General features: G+C 41.7%; 1 protein-coding gene across 7 annotated transcripts in view; it reads right to left on the bottom strand.

The window, feature by feature from the left end:
* Positions 1-12,577, bottom strand: part of FUT10 (fucosyltransferase 10) — a 106,915-nt gene that overhangs the window by 14,347 nt on the left and 79,991 nt on the right. For 3 of the 7 annotated variants that reach the window (XR_001792574.3, XM_002709543.5, XM_070068540.1), the window contains one exon: positions 362-2,787. The exons of 2 other annotated variants lie outside the window; for them this stretch is intronic. Coding sequence is in view for 2 of the 5 variants with exons in the window: in XM_002709543.5 (XP_002709589.2) it covers positions 2,554-2,787 (234 nt within the window). In the remaining 3 variants the exon portion in view is untranslated. Of the gene's footprint in view, positions 1-361; positions 2,788-2,881; positions 3,047-12,577 lie in introns of those variants that run through there. 2 more of the 7 variants (XR_007918143.2, XR_007918144.2) reach the window with 2 other exon arrangements.

Genomic DNA, 12,577 nt, shown 5'->3' on the forward strand with positions numbered 1-12,577 from the left:
GAGGTTTAGGACATACAGGCAGCATAATAAGCAGTGGGCATCTGTTTCAGGCATTTAGGCAGAAGAATCAAAGCTCACATGACATCTTACCAGTGGCAAAATCAATCTCTTGGGCTTTATTTTGAGGGTTCAAAAAAAATCCCACTTCATTTAGTATATAATTTAAAACATTGCCTTTAACAAACAAACTTCTTACTACTTGAATAGTATCAGATAAAATGGCAGAAAGACCAAGTTCCCTCTGCCTCGATACTATCCAAAAAGAATGCTCTTCCTTCCAAAGAACATACTTCCCTGAATAACACAGTAGCTCTCAAAGAGTTTGTTACTGCCTTAATAAAAACACTTATAAAAGTAAACATTTTCTTTAAAGATTTATTTTTATTTATTTGAAAATCAGGGTTTCAAAAAGAGGGAAAGAAAAAGAGAAAGATCTTCCATCTACTGGTTCATTCCCCAGATGGCTGCCACAGCCAGGGCTGGGTCAAGCCAAAGCCAAGAGTCAGGAGTTTCATTCAGGTCTCCCATATGGGTGGCAGGGACCCAAGCACTTGGGCCACCATCTGCTGCTTTTCCCAAGCCATTAGCAGGGAGCTGGATCGAAAGTGGAGGAGCCAGGACTCCCGGCAGCACCCATATGGTAAGCATAATGGTATCATGGGTGACAGCTTTACCTGCTTTACCACAACCCAGCCCCAAAAGTCAACTTCTTAATTTTTGATAAATAATCAATGTTACATAGAAAACAGCCCCCAAGACCAGCTCAATCACTTTTTTTTAGATGGAAAAATAATGCTCAAGGAGGGTGGGAGATTTGTCCTCATTTCTCAAACACTGGCTGCCACTGCCAGAGAGAGTGCTCTGTGAAGAGGACATTGATTTATTTTTTAAGACTTATTTATTTATTTGAAAGTCAGAGTTACACAGAGAGAGGAGAGGCAGAGAGAGAGAGAGGTTTTCCATCTGATGGTTCACTCCCCAGATGGCCGCAACAGCTGGGGCTGTGCCGATCCAAAGACAGGAGCCAGGAGCCTCTTACTGGTCTCCCCCGTGGGTGCAGGGGCCCAAGGACCTCAGCCATCCTCCACTGCTTTCCCAGGCCAGAGCAGAGAGCTGGACAGGAAGTGGAGCAGCCAGGTCTCGAACCTGCGCCCATATGTGGTGCTGGCACTTCAGAACCTGCGCCCATATGTGGTGCTGGCACTTCAGACCAGGGCGTTAGCCCACTGCGCCACAGTGCCAGCCCCAAACAGGGCATTGATTTCTGCCAGACACAATGGCACTGCAATAAGAGGGGCACTGATACCATGGGAGCTCTCTAAGTTTCCACTTTGCACCATATCATGGACTTGAATGTCAGACTCTTCCTGGACCCTGGTACCAATAAAGAATTCAGAAGCCACCCCACCCTTACATGGAAATAAAATGTTAGCCGGCCTTGTTTCCTCCTCCTTTTGTGGAGCTCCAAGAGACACCCTAGACAAGATAGCTGAACCTTCTCTGTGACCAGAGCACAAAGGACAGGCAGTGCTGACAAACCAAATGCCTGTGGTTGCCCACCACAACAGGCTGTACATCACCCCAAGACATTTCAGCTGCAGCACAGCTGGAGGGGCTGGGGGTGTTCATTTTTGCAGTCATGTTGTTCAGTCTGAATCACACAAGTCTCATTGTTATTCTGTCCAGCAGTATAAGGAGCAATCACTTCATCTGATCAAAACACACAAGGAAGAGTCACATCTTTGCAAGATATTTCACTTTGAAGGGGCAATGTGGGAAGGCCACTAGCAAGCTGAAAACTTAAAAAGATTGGAGAGGTGATGGAGATTACAGAGAAGGTAAACATGCCTGTGTTCTTTTTTTTTTTTTTTTAAGATTTATTTATTTATTTATTTGAAAGGCAGAGTGAAGTCTTCCATCCACTGGTTCACTCCCCAGATGGCCGCAACAGCCAGAGCTGTGATGATCAGAAGCCAGGAGCCAGGAGCCAGGAGCTTCCTCCAGGTCTCCCACGCAGGTACAGGGGTCCAAGAGCTTGGGCCATCTTCTACTGCTTTCCCAGGCCATAGCAGAGAGCTGGATCGGAAGAGGAGCAGCCAGGACTAGAACCGGCGCCCATGCCTGTGTTCTTTTGAAGAGTGGTGGACAGCAGATAAACTTGGCACAGTGTTTAGTACTTACATTCCTGGAAGCCAACAGATGGTCTGTCTCATTGCCAAGTTCCGATGTGTTTCATGCCCACATTGAGCATCAGTCCACTCATGTACATCGGAGGAGTCACTACCAAGGTACTGAGTATGGGTCCAGATGAGGGAACTGAAGAGGACCAGAGTCTGTGAGATGCACTGACTTTCTTAGTATAAAAAATACGGCGGCAACCCCTAAGGGAGGTTCAAATCTATGACTCGACTGAGCTCATGATGAGTACAGCAGCAATTAATTCTTCCCCTTAATGATAGTCAACGTGACAGCTATCATACGCAACTATTAAGGCAACCTAGAAAAGAAACCCCAACAAGGCTCTGTTCTGTGTCATTCCGACACTTTCTGAAATTAGTCCTTGAACACTAAGGCCCAAAACTCTTGAGTTGAAAAGTTTTGATTCCTATCCACCAGCCACCGCAATGCCTGGGCTTCTCTCTTCGACTGCCGGAAGCTTGGGATCCACATCTCCCGCAAAGAGCGCCGCCGCGGAGCCTGAGGAGTCACAGGCGAGAAGGCAAACACGGTAGGCTCTGGGCAGCTCAGGTGGCTGACTTCTGCCTTCCAGTTTTTGGGTGGCAAGCCCTGTATCAAGAGAAAGGAGAAAAGGAATTAAAAACGTGTGATTTTTATTCAGGCGGCCTGGAAGATGGCGGCTACTCAGACTGAGCATGCGTACCAGAAGCAGCCGGGCAGCTTTCCAAACCAGAGAAGTTGGCAAGGAGAAGCTCCTGCGCTCCCAGTAGAACATCAGTCTGGATTCCAGACACCGGAAGAGGCTACTGAGGGCGCTACGAGGAATGCTCCTTCACCGGAAACGTCTCCATCCGAGGGAGGGTCCTGTCTGGCAAGGTGACCAAGATGAACAAGCAGAAACTCATCGTCATCTGCCAGGACTACCTCTACTACAGACGCAAGTGCAACAGCTTTGAGAAGCAACACAAGAGCGTGTGCACCTGGCCCCCTGCTTCAGCGATGTCCAGATCCGAGGCATAGTCACCCTGAGCAAGCAGGCAGCTTCAACGTGTTCAAGGTCACCAAGCAAAACTGGCACCAGACAGCATTTCCAGAAATTCTGACACTCGGTGCCTACCCACTCCCCAGAATGAAATAGTTACTTCGCCATTCACAAACAAACAAAAATTAGGACTAGAAAGCCTCATTCCCAATATGCCACCTCACAATAATAGAACCCAGTACAGACTTCCCCTGTAGCAAATACCTTAACTCCACAGAGTCTCAATAGTTATGTTGTGGGATAGTTGAAAGGCTAAGAAAGCATGTAACATATATTGAGAATATTCTTCGTATCAGACAATGCTAGGCGTTTTGCTTTGTCTCACTGAATTCTTATGTCAAGCATAAGTAGGCACTGTCCCCCACACACACTTCTTACAGAGATTCTCAAGTTTTCTTCTTGCTGTTTGTTGGTTCAATCATTTATTTGCTCCTGTATCCCACTATTCCTGCCCTCAACCTGAAAGGAAAACTTGTTTTTTAAGATTTATTTTATTTATTTGAAAGACAGAGTTACAAAGAGAGGTAGAGACACAGAGAGAGGCCTTCCATCCACTAGTTCACTCCCCAGATGGCCACAACAGCCAAAGCTGTGCCAATCCGAAGCCAGGATCCAGGAGCTTCTTCAGGTCTCCCACATGGGTGCAGGGGCCTAAGGACTTGGGCCATCTTCTACTGCTTTCCCAGGCCATAGCAGAGAGCTGGGTTAATAGTGGAGCAGCTGGGAATCAAATTGGCACCCATATGGGATGCCGGCGCTTGAGGCCAGGGCTTTAACCCGCTGCACCACAGTGCCGGTCCCAAAAGGAAAACTTTAACGCGTTTAATATAGTTCTTGGTATTTAAGTATCTTGTTGAAAAGATATCTTCCCATTTCCTGGGCACTTATTTTTAATTTGCTTGTATGTTATTATCTTATATATCTATTCCCATTTGCTAACTTTTACACCAAGCATCATCATTTTACAACTACCCACACTGTCACACATACATTCAATTCCTTGTTTTTCATTGAGTCTAAGCACTGCACTCAGTTGTCCCTGACACTGGCAGGTTTCCACCAAACAATGACTCCTGCCATTAGTGTACTACATCCAAGTTTCAATTCCATGGACCTCATGCTCAGTCCATGCTCTCTTTGTGTCCATGGTCTCTAATTAGTCCTCCAATTCCACTCTTGATCCACTGCAAGCTATACTCAGCATCTCCTCTCATTCCAGGTTACAATCCAACATCAGAACGTGGTCCTTTAATAATTTCTAAGAGAGGTAGGAAGGAAGGGAAGGAGAAAGGAAAGAAAGAGAGCAACAGACAGATTTCAGAATGGCAAACTGAACACACACACCTAATTTCTTTCCCTCCTGAAATGCCATTAAAATGAGAGTAAAAAAGATTGCTCTCAAAACGTAGGAATTGAGAGAATGGGAGGGGCTGGAAAAACAGGAAAGTGCTAGAGCCTGGAAATCAGGTGTAAAAGCAATAAAGCATTTTTAGAAAATAAACTGAATGATAAGGTAGCAGTGGGGTGAACTGAGAGGTCATCTATTTTATATTGCTGAACTCCAGGGGTTGATAGGCACCAGATACTCCTGGAAGTGAGAGAGGGGAGACAAAATGAGACAATTTAATAGAAAGTCTATTTAAGGAACTGTTTCCCAGATCTCTTCTACTCTTCATGGCCAGGTGTCAGCCTCTTCTTCAACTAAAAAAAGGCTTATTCTCTGCCGAAGTGAAACACAAGATTTTTTTTTTAATTTATTTGACAGGCAGTTAGACAGTGAGAGAGATAGACAGAGAGAAAGGTCTTCCTTCCATTGGTTCACTCCCCAAATGGTTGCTACGGCCAGCGCGCTGCACCGATCCGAAGCCAGGAGCCAGGAGCCAGGTGCTTCCTCCTGGTCTCCCATGGGGTGCAGGGGCCCAAGCACCTGGGCCATCCTCCACTTCCCTGGGCCACAGCAGAGAGCTGGACTGGAAGAAGAGCAACTGGGACTAGAACCCGGCACCCATATGGGATGCCAGTGCTGCAGGCAGAGGATTAACCAAGTGAGCCACGGCGCCGGTCCCAACAGAAGATTTCTGACCCAGAGAACAAGAGTCAAAGTTGGAGGCAGAAGTGCAGCACCAAGCACAGAAAATTCAGTGAGTTCATGAATGCTGAGGGTTGGGATTCTTGCCATCTTCCTGCAATCCATGCCTACAACACTGGAAGCTAGAGCCTCAGCACACAGGCAAAAGAGGTGTCTACATAAAAAGAAAAAGGAAAGTGTCTCACAGGAACGGGGAAGGGAGAGCTCAGGCTGATGGGTCCATGCCAAGTGAAGAGGGAAACCAGCATGCACAGGAGAAGGTGAGGCTCCAGGAGAGAGCTCTCTGGCAAGATGAAATCAACTGGATGCCTCAGATACCTGCCTTTGAAGGAGATTTATTTGTATTTGTTAGCCTTAATTTGCAATGAGTTTTTAACAGATTCAATGTGCTTTGTAGACAGAACTCTAAGAATATGATGATAATCCCTCCTTCCCTGCCTCCCTCCTCCTCTCTCCCTACCACTCTCTTTCCTTCTCCCTTTTTTTGTTTTTGATATAACATATTTTAAATTTATATTACAGTAAAAAGATGTTTAATGAGTAAAAAGCAAAAAGAATCTAGTTTAATGGGAATATACACAATGGCTATAAACAATAATTGAATGGAAAAATGACCATTTCACCCATATACAGTAAATTCTAAACTAATCACAGATCATTAAAACTCTAGTAGTAAAACATTCTTAACCATTTGTTTGACAAAGGTATAAAATAAGGGTCTTGGACCCGGGAGGCACAGACAGTCAAAGCCAAAATCAACTATTGGGATGGCATCAAATTGAGAAGTTTCTGTACTGCAAAAGAAACAGTCAGGAGAGTGAAGAGACAACCAACAGAATGGGAAAAAATATTTGCAAACTATGCAACAGATAAAGGGTTAATAACCAGAATCTACAAAGAGATCAAGAAACTCCACAAAAACAAAACCAGCAACCCACTTAAGAGATGGGCCAAGGACTTCAATAGACATTTTTCAAAAGAGGAAATCCAAATGGCCAACAGGCACATGAAAAAATGTTCAAGGTCACTAGCAATCAGGGAAATGCAAATCAAAAGCACAATGAGGTTTCACCTCACCCCGGTTAGAATGGCTCACATACAGAAATCTACCAACAACAGATGCTGGCGAGGATGTGGGGAAAAAGGGACACTAACCCACTGTTGGTGGGAATGCAAACTGGTCAAGCCACTATGGAAATCAGTCTGGAGATTCCTTAGAAACCTGAATATAACCCTACCGTTCGACCCAGCCATCCCACTCCTTGGAATTTACCCAAAGGAGTTTAAATTGATAAAGAAAAAAGCGGTCTGCACCCTAATGTTTATTGCAGCACAATTCACAATAGCCAAGACCTGGAACCAACCTAAATGCCCATCATGGTAGACTGGATAAAGAAATTATGGGATATGTACTCTTTAGAATACTATACCGCAGTAAGAAACAACGAAATCCAGTCATTTGCAACAAAATGGAGGAATCTGGAACACATCATGCTGAGTGAAGTAAGCCAGTCCCAAAGGGAAAAATACCATATGTTCTCCCTGATCGGTGACAACTGACTGAACACCAAAAAGGAAACCTCCTGAAGTGAAATGGACATTATGAGAAATGGTGACTTGATCAGCATAGCCCTGACTGCTAATGGACAACTTAATACATTATCCCTCATAGTATTTTTTTTTGTCTGTTCTATTTAATATGACTGGTTTAATTCTGTAATTATCACACAGTTATTCTTAAGTGTTGAAAATTAACTGAAATGTGATCCCTGTTAAACATAAAAGTGGGAATAAGAGAGGGAAGAGATGTATAATTTGGGGCATGCTCGGGCTGACTTGCCCCAATTGGTAGAGTTGGAAACATACCAGGGGATTCCAATTCAATCCCATCAAGGTGGCATGTGCCAATGCCATCTCACTAGTCCAAGTGATCAATTTCAGTTCACAATTGATCATAATGAAAGGACTAAGAGTCAAAGGGAGCACATAAACAAGTCTAGTATCTGCTAACACTAACCGATAGAATAAATAAAGGGGAGAGTGATCCAACATGGGAAGTGAGATACTCAGCAGACTCATAGAATGGCGGATGTCCTAAATAGCACTCTGGCCTCAGAATCAGCCCTAAAGGCACTTGGATCTGGCTGAAAAGCCCATGAGAGTATTTCAGGCATGGAAAGCCAAGACACTCTGGCAAAAAGATCTCTGTGAGTGAGATCCCAGTGGAAAGAACAGGTCTTCAAAGAGGGAGGTGCCTTTCTCTGAAGGGAGGAGAGAACCTCCACTTTGACTATGACCTTGTCTAAACAAGATAAGAGTCGGAGAACTCAAGGGGCTTCCATAGCCTTGGAAACTCATGACTGGTGCATAGGGAGATTATTGATGCCATAAACAGGAGTGTCAATTTGTAAAGTCAACAACAGGAGTCACTGTGCACTTACTCCTCATGTAGGATCTCTGTCCTTAATGTGCTGTACACTGAGGCTTAATGCTATAACGAGTACTCAAACAGTATATTTCACTTTGTGTTTCTATGGGGGTGCAAACGATTGAAATCTTTACTTAATGTACACTAAACTGATCTTCTGTAAAAAAAAAAAAAAATTATCAATTCCCAACTTGACTCTCACTGGGATTAAACATGACAATAGGTCTGATCTGATTTCATCATCATTTAAAAAAAATCATCTATTATTTTTCACTTTATGTTTCTGTGTGGGAACAAACTGTTGAAATCCTTACTTAAGGTATACTAAGCTGATCTTCTGTATATTAAGATAATCGAAAATGAATCTTGATGTGAATGGAAGGGGAGAGGGAGTGGGAAAGGGGAGGGTTGTGGGTGGGAGGGACGGTATGGGGGGGAAAGCCATTGTAACCCATGAGTCGTACTTTGGAAATTTATATTCATTAAATAAAAGATAAAAAAAATAATAATAAAAAAAAATAAGGGTCTTGGAAAATTCTATTTGCAGCAATACTGATCCACAGACATGTCTTCTTTTTTTGCTTTTTAAATTTTAGCCCCCAGAAATAAGGGAAAATATGTGTTATTTCTCTTTCTGGGTCTGGCTTATTTGACTCAATAAGATGTCCTCCAGTTGCATCCATTTTGCTGCAGCTAATATCCCATTGTGTATATATACCACATTTTCTTTATCAATTCATCTGATGATGGACACTTGGTTGATTCCAAATCAGTGCTACTATGAACATGGTGGTGCAGGTATCTCTTCAATACATTGTGTTCAAGTCTTTGGGGTATATACCCAGCAGCGGGATTATTGGATCATATGGCAAGAATATTTCTAGTTCTTAAAGAAATCCCCACACTGTTTTCCGCAGTGGCTGCACTAATTTACATTCCCACCAACAGTGTGCAAGTGTCCCCCATTGTCCACATCCTTGCCAGCATTTGTTACTCTCTGTGTTTTGTATTTTAGCCATTCTGACAGGAGTGAGGTGATATCTCATTTTGGTTTTGATTTGCATTTCTCTGATGGCTAGTGATGTTGAGCATTTTTTCATATATTTGTTGGCAATTTGTATTTCTCCTTTTGAGAACTATTAAAGTCCTGTGCCCATTTCTCAACTGGATTGTTTGTGTTGTTGTTGAGTTTTTTGAGTTGCTGATATGTTTGGGATATTAATCCTTTGTCAGATAGATGGTTTGCAAATATTTTCTCCCATCCTATTGGATGTTTTTTCACTACTGATCATTTCCTTTGCTATAAAAAAGTTTCTGAGTTTGATATAGTCCCATTTGTTTAGTTTTGCTTTTCTTGCCTAAGCTTTGGTGGTATTGTCCCAGAAGTCATCCCCTCCACCAATGTCTTGGAGTATTTCCTCAACATTTTCTTCCAGCAAATTCGTAGTCTGAGTTTTTAAATTTAGGTCAGGTCTTTGATCCATCGTGAGTTGTTTTTTGTATATGGTGAGAGATATGGACCTAATTTCTTATTTTTTTTTCAGGAGCATACACATTAGCAGGGAGTTGGATCAGAAGTGGAGCAGCTAAGACTCAAACCAGCATCCATATGGGATGCCAGCATTACAGGCAATGGCTTTAACCAGCTGAACCACAGTGCTGGTCCTGGCATGGATATAATTTCATTTTTCTACATATACAAATCCAGTTTTGCCAGCACCATTTGTTGAAGAGACTATCCTTACTCCACTGTATGGTCTGAGCTCTTTTGTAAAAAATCATGTATGTTCATGGATTAATATCTGGGTTCTCTATTCAGTTCCACTGATCTATTTATTGGTTTTTAAGCCAGTACCATGCTGTTTTAATTAGTATTGTTTTGTAGCATATCTTTGAAATCAAGTATTGTGATGTCTACAGCTTTATTTTTCCTGTTCAGGATTGCTTTGGCTATTCTGGGTCTTTCGCAATTCCATATGAATTTTACAATTGCTTTTTATAGTTCTGTAAGGAATGCCATTGGTATTTTGATAGGGATTACACTGACTCTGTAGATTGCTTTTGGTAGTAAAGACATTTAATGATATTGATTTTTTCAATCCAAGAGCAAGGAATACCTTTCCATTTTTTGTGTCCTTGATGAGCTCTTTCAGAATATTTGATAATTTTCATTGTAGAGATCCTTCATTCTTTGGTTAAATTTATTCTTAAAAATTTGATTTTTCTGTGGCTATTATGAATAGGATTTCTTTCTTCATTCCTCCTTCTGTGATTTCATATTAGCATACAAAAAAAGCTACTGGTTTTTGTGTGTTTATCTTGTAACCTGCAACTTTAGTCAACTGATTTATCAATTCTAGCAGCTTTGGGGGATTTTCAATGTACAACATCATGTCATCTGCCAACATGGATAATTTGACTTCCTCTTTTCTAATTTGATGTCCTTACTTTCTCCTACCTAAATGCTCTCACTAAAACTTCAGTACTATATTGAATAAGAGTGGTGAAAGTGGACATCCTTTTCTTGTTCCAGATCTGAGGGGTAATGCTTTCAGTTTTTCCCCATTCAGTATAATATTGGCTGTTGGTTTGCTATATATAACCTTTATAATTTGGAGGAATGTTCCTTCAATACCTAATTTCTGGAAGGTTTTTATCATGAAGGGGTGTTGAATAGTCAAATGCTTTCTCTGCATTTATTGAGAGCTTGTTTGGAGGTTCTAGCAGGGGAGTGCAGCTGCTCGTATACCCTTGACCGAAGACCAGTCCTCCTCTAGTGGGGAAGGTCATCCTCTTCAACCAAGAGTGCAACTTTGGGAGGGACGCACATGGAGCGGTAAGGGAGGAAGGGGACACCTGCCTAGGCAGCCAGATAAGCCGAATCAACCCTGGAGATCAATGGGGTGACAGATGTCGCAGCCAGATCACCCTCACATCCTCTCTGTATTTATTGAGATGACCATATGGCTTTTGTTCAGTCTATTGATGGGATTTAGGACATTTATTGGTTTGCTAATGTTGAGCCTCTCTTGAATTTCTGGGATGAATCTCATTTGATCATGATGAATGCCCTTTTTGATAAGATTTTATATTTGATTTGCTAGTATTTTGTTGAGAATATTTGCACCTGTGTTCATTAAAGATATAGGTCTGTAATGTTCTTTTCATGCCTTGTCTGTGTTTGGTTTTGGGATCAAAGTAATGCTGACCTCATAAAAAGAGTTTGGCAGAGTTCCATCCTTTACAATATTTTGGAATTATCTAAAGAGTACTGGAGTTACTTCCTCTTGTAATGTTTTGTAGAATTCAACAGTAAAGACTTTTCTTTGGTGGAAGATGTTTGATTACTGTTCAATCATTGCTTCTTATGAGTCTCTTTAGGTTGCCTTGAGTTAATCTTGGTAGGTTATCTGTATCCAGGAATTTATCCACTTCTTTGAGGTGTTCCAGTTTATTAGCATACAGTTCTTCATAGTAGTTTCTTATGATCTTTTGTGTATTTCAGTGGTGTCAGCTGTAATGTCTCCTTTTACATCTCTAATTTTATTTTGGTTTTTATCTCTTTTTTTCTTTGTTAGTCTGGCTAGAGGTTTATCTATTTTGTCTTCTCTAAAAGCTAACTTTTTGCTTTGTTGATCTTTTGTATTTTTTTTTTAGTTTGAATTTCATTTATTTCTGCTCTGATCCTTATTATTTCTTGTCTACTGCTGATTGTGGGGTTTGGCTTGTTCTTGTTTTTCTAAGTCTTCAAGATGCTTCATTAGATCTTTAATTTGAGACATTTCTCTTTTTTATTATAAGTTCAATGATATAAACTTCCCTCTTAATGCTGCTTTTGCTGTATCCCACAGGTTTTGATATGTTGTGTTTTCATTTTCATTTCTTTCTTTTTTTTTTTTTTTTTTTTTTTTGACAGGCAGAGTGGACAGTGAGAGAGAGAGACAGAGAGAGAAAGGTCTTCCTTTTTGCCGTTGGTTCACCCTCCAATGGCCGCCGCTGCAGCCGGCGCACCGCGCTGATCCTGGCAGGAGCCAGGAGCCAGGTGCTTTTCCTGGTCTCCCATGGGGTGCAGGGCCCAAGCACCTGGGCCATCCTCCACTGCACTCCCTGGCCATAGCAGAGAGCTGGCCTGGAAGAGGGGCAACCGGGACAGAATCCGGCGCCCCAACCGGGACTCGAACCCGGTGTGCCGGCGCCGCAAGGTGGAGGATTAGCCTATTGAGCCACGGCGCCGGCTCATTTTCATTTCTTTCAACAAAGTTTTTGACTTCCTTTTTAATCTCTTCAACGACCTAGTGATTATTTGGTAACATGTTGTTTAATTTTGAAGTATTTTACGAGTGTTCTATTTCCCTAATTGTTGATTTCTAGTTTTATTCCTTTATGGTCTGAGAAGATACATGATGTGACTTCAATCTTTTTTAAATTTGCTGAGACTTGATTTGTGCCCTAATATGTAGTCTATCCTAGAAAGTGTTCTATGTGGTAATGAGAATATGTATTCTGTAGCTGCTGAAATGTCCTGTAAATGTCTGTTAGGTCCATTTGCTCTATAGTATGTTTCAACTTCAATGTATCTTTATTGATTTTCTGCCTGCCCATTAATGAGAGGGAGGTGTTGAAGTCACCTACTATTATTATATTGGAGTTTATCTCTCTCCTTAGGTCTAAAAGTATTTTCTGTATATGTCTGGATAGTCTTTCCCTGGGGTATGTGTGTGTGTGTTTATATATATATATATATATATACACATATATATATGGTGAATATATATATATATGGTGAATATATATATGGTGAATATATATATATGGTGAATATATATATATTGGTAAATAG

The sequence above is a fragment of the Oryctolagus cuniculus genome, chromosome 2, assembly GCF_964237555.1.
Source record: "Oryctolagus cuniculus chromosome 2, mOryCun1.1, whole genome shotgun sequence".
NCBI classification, from domain to species: Eukaryota; Metazoa; Chordata; class Mammalia; order Lagomorpha; family Leporidae; genus Oryctolagus; species Oryctolagus cuniculus.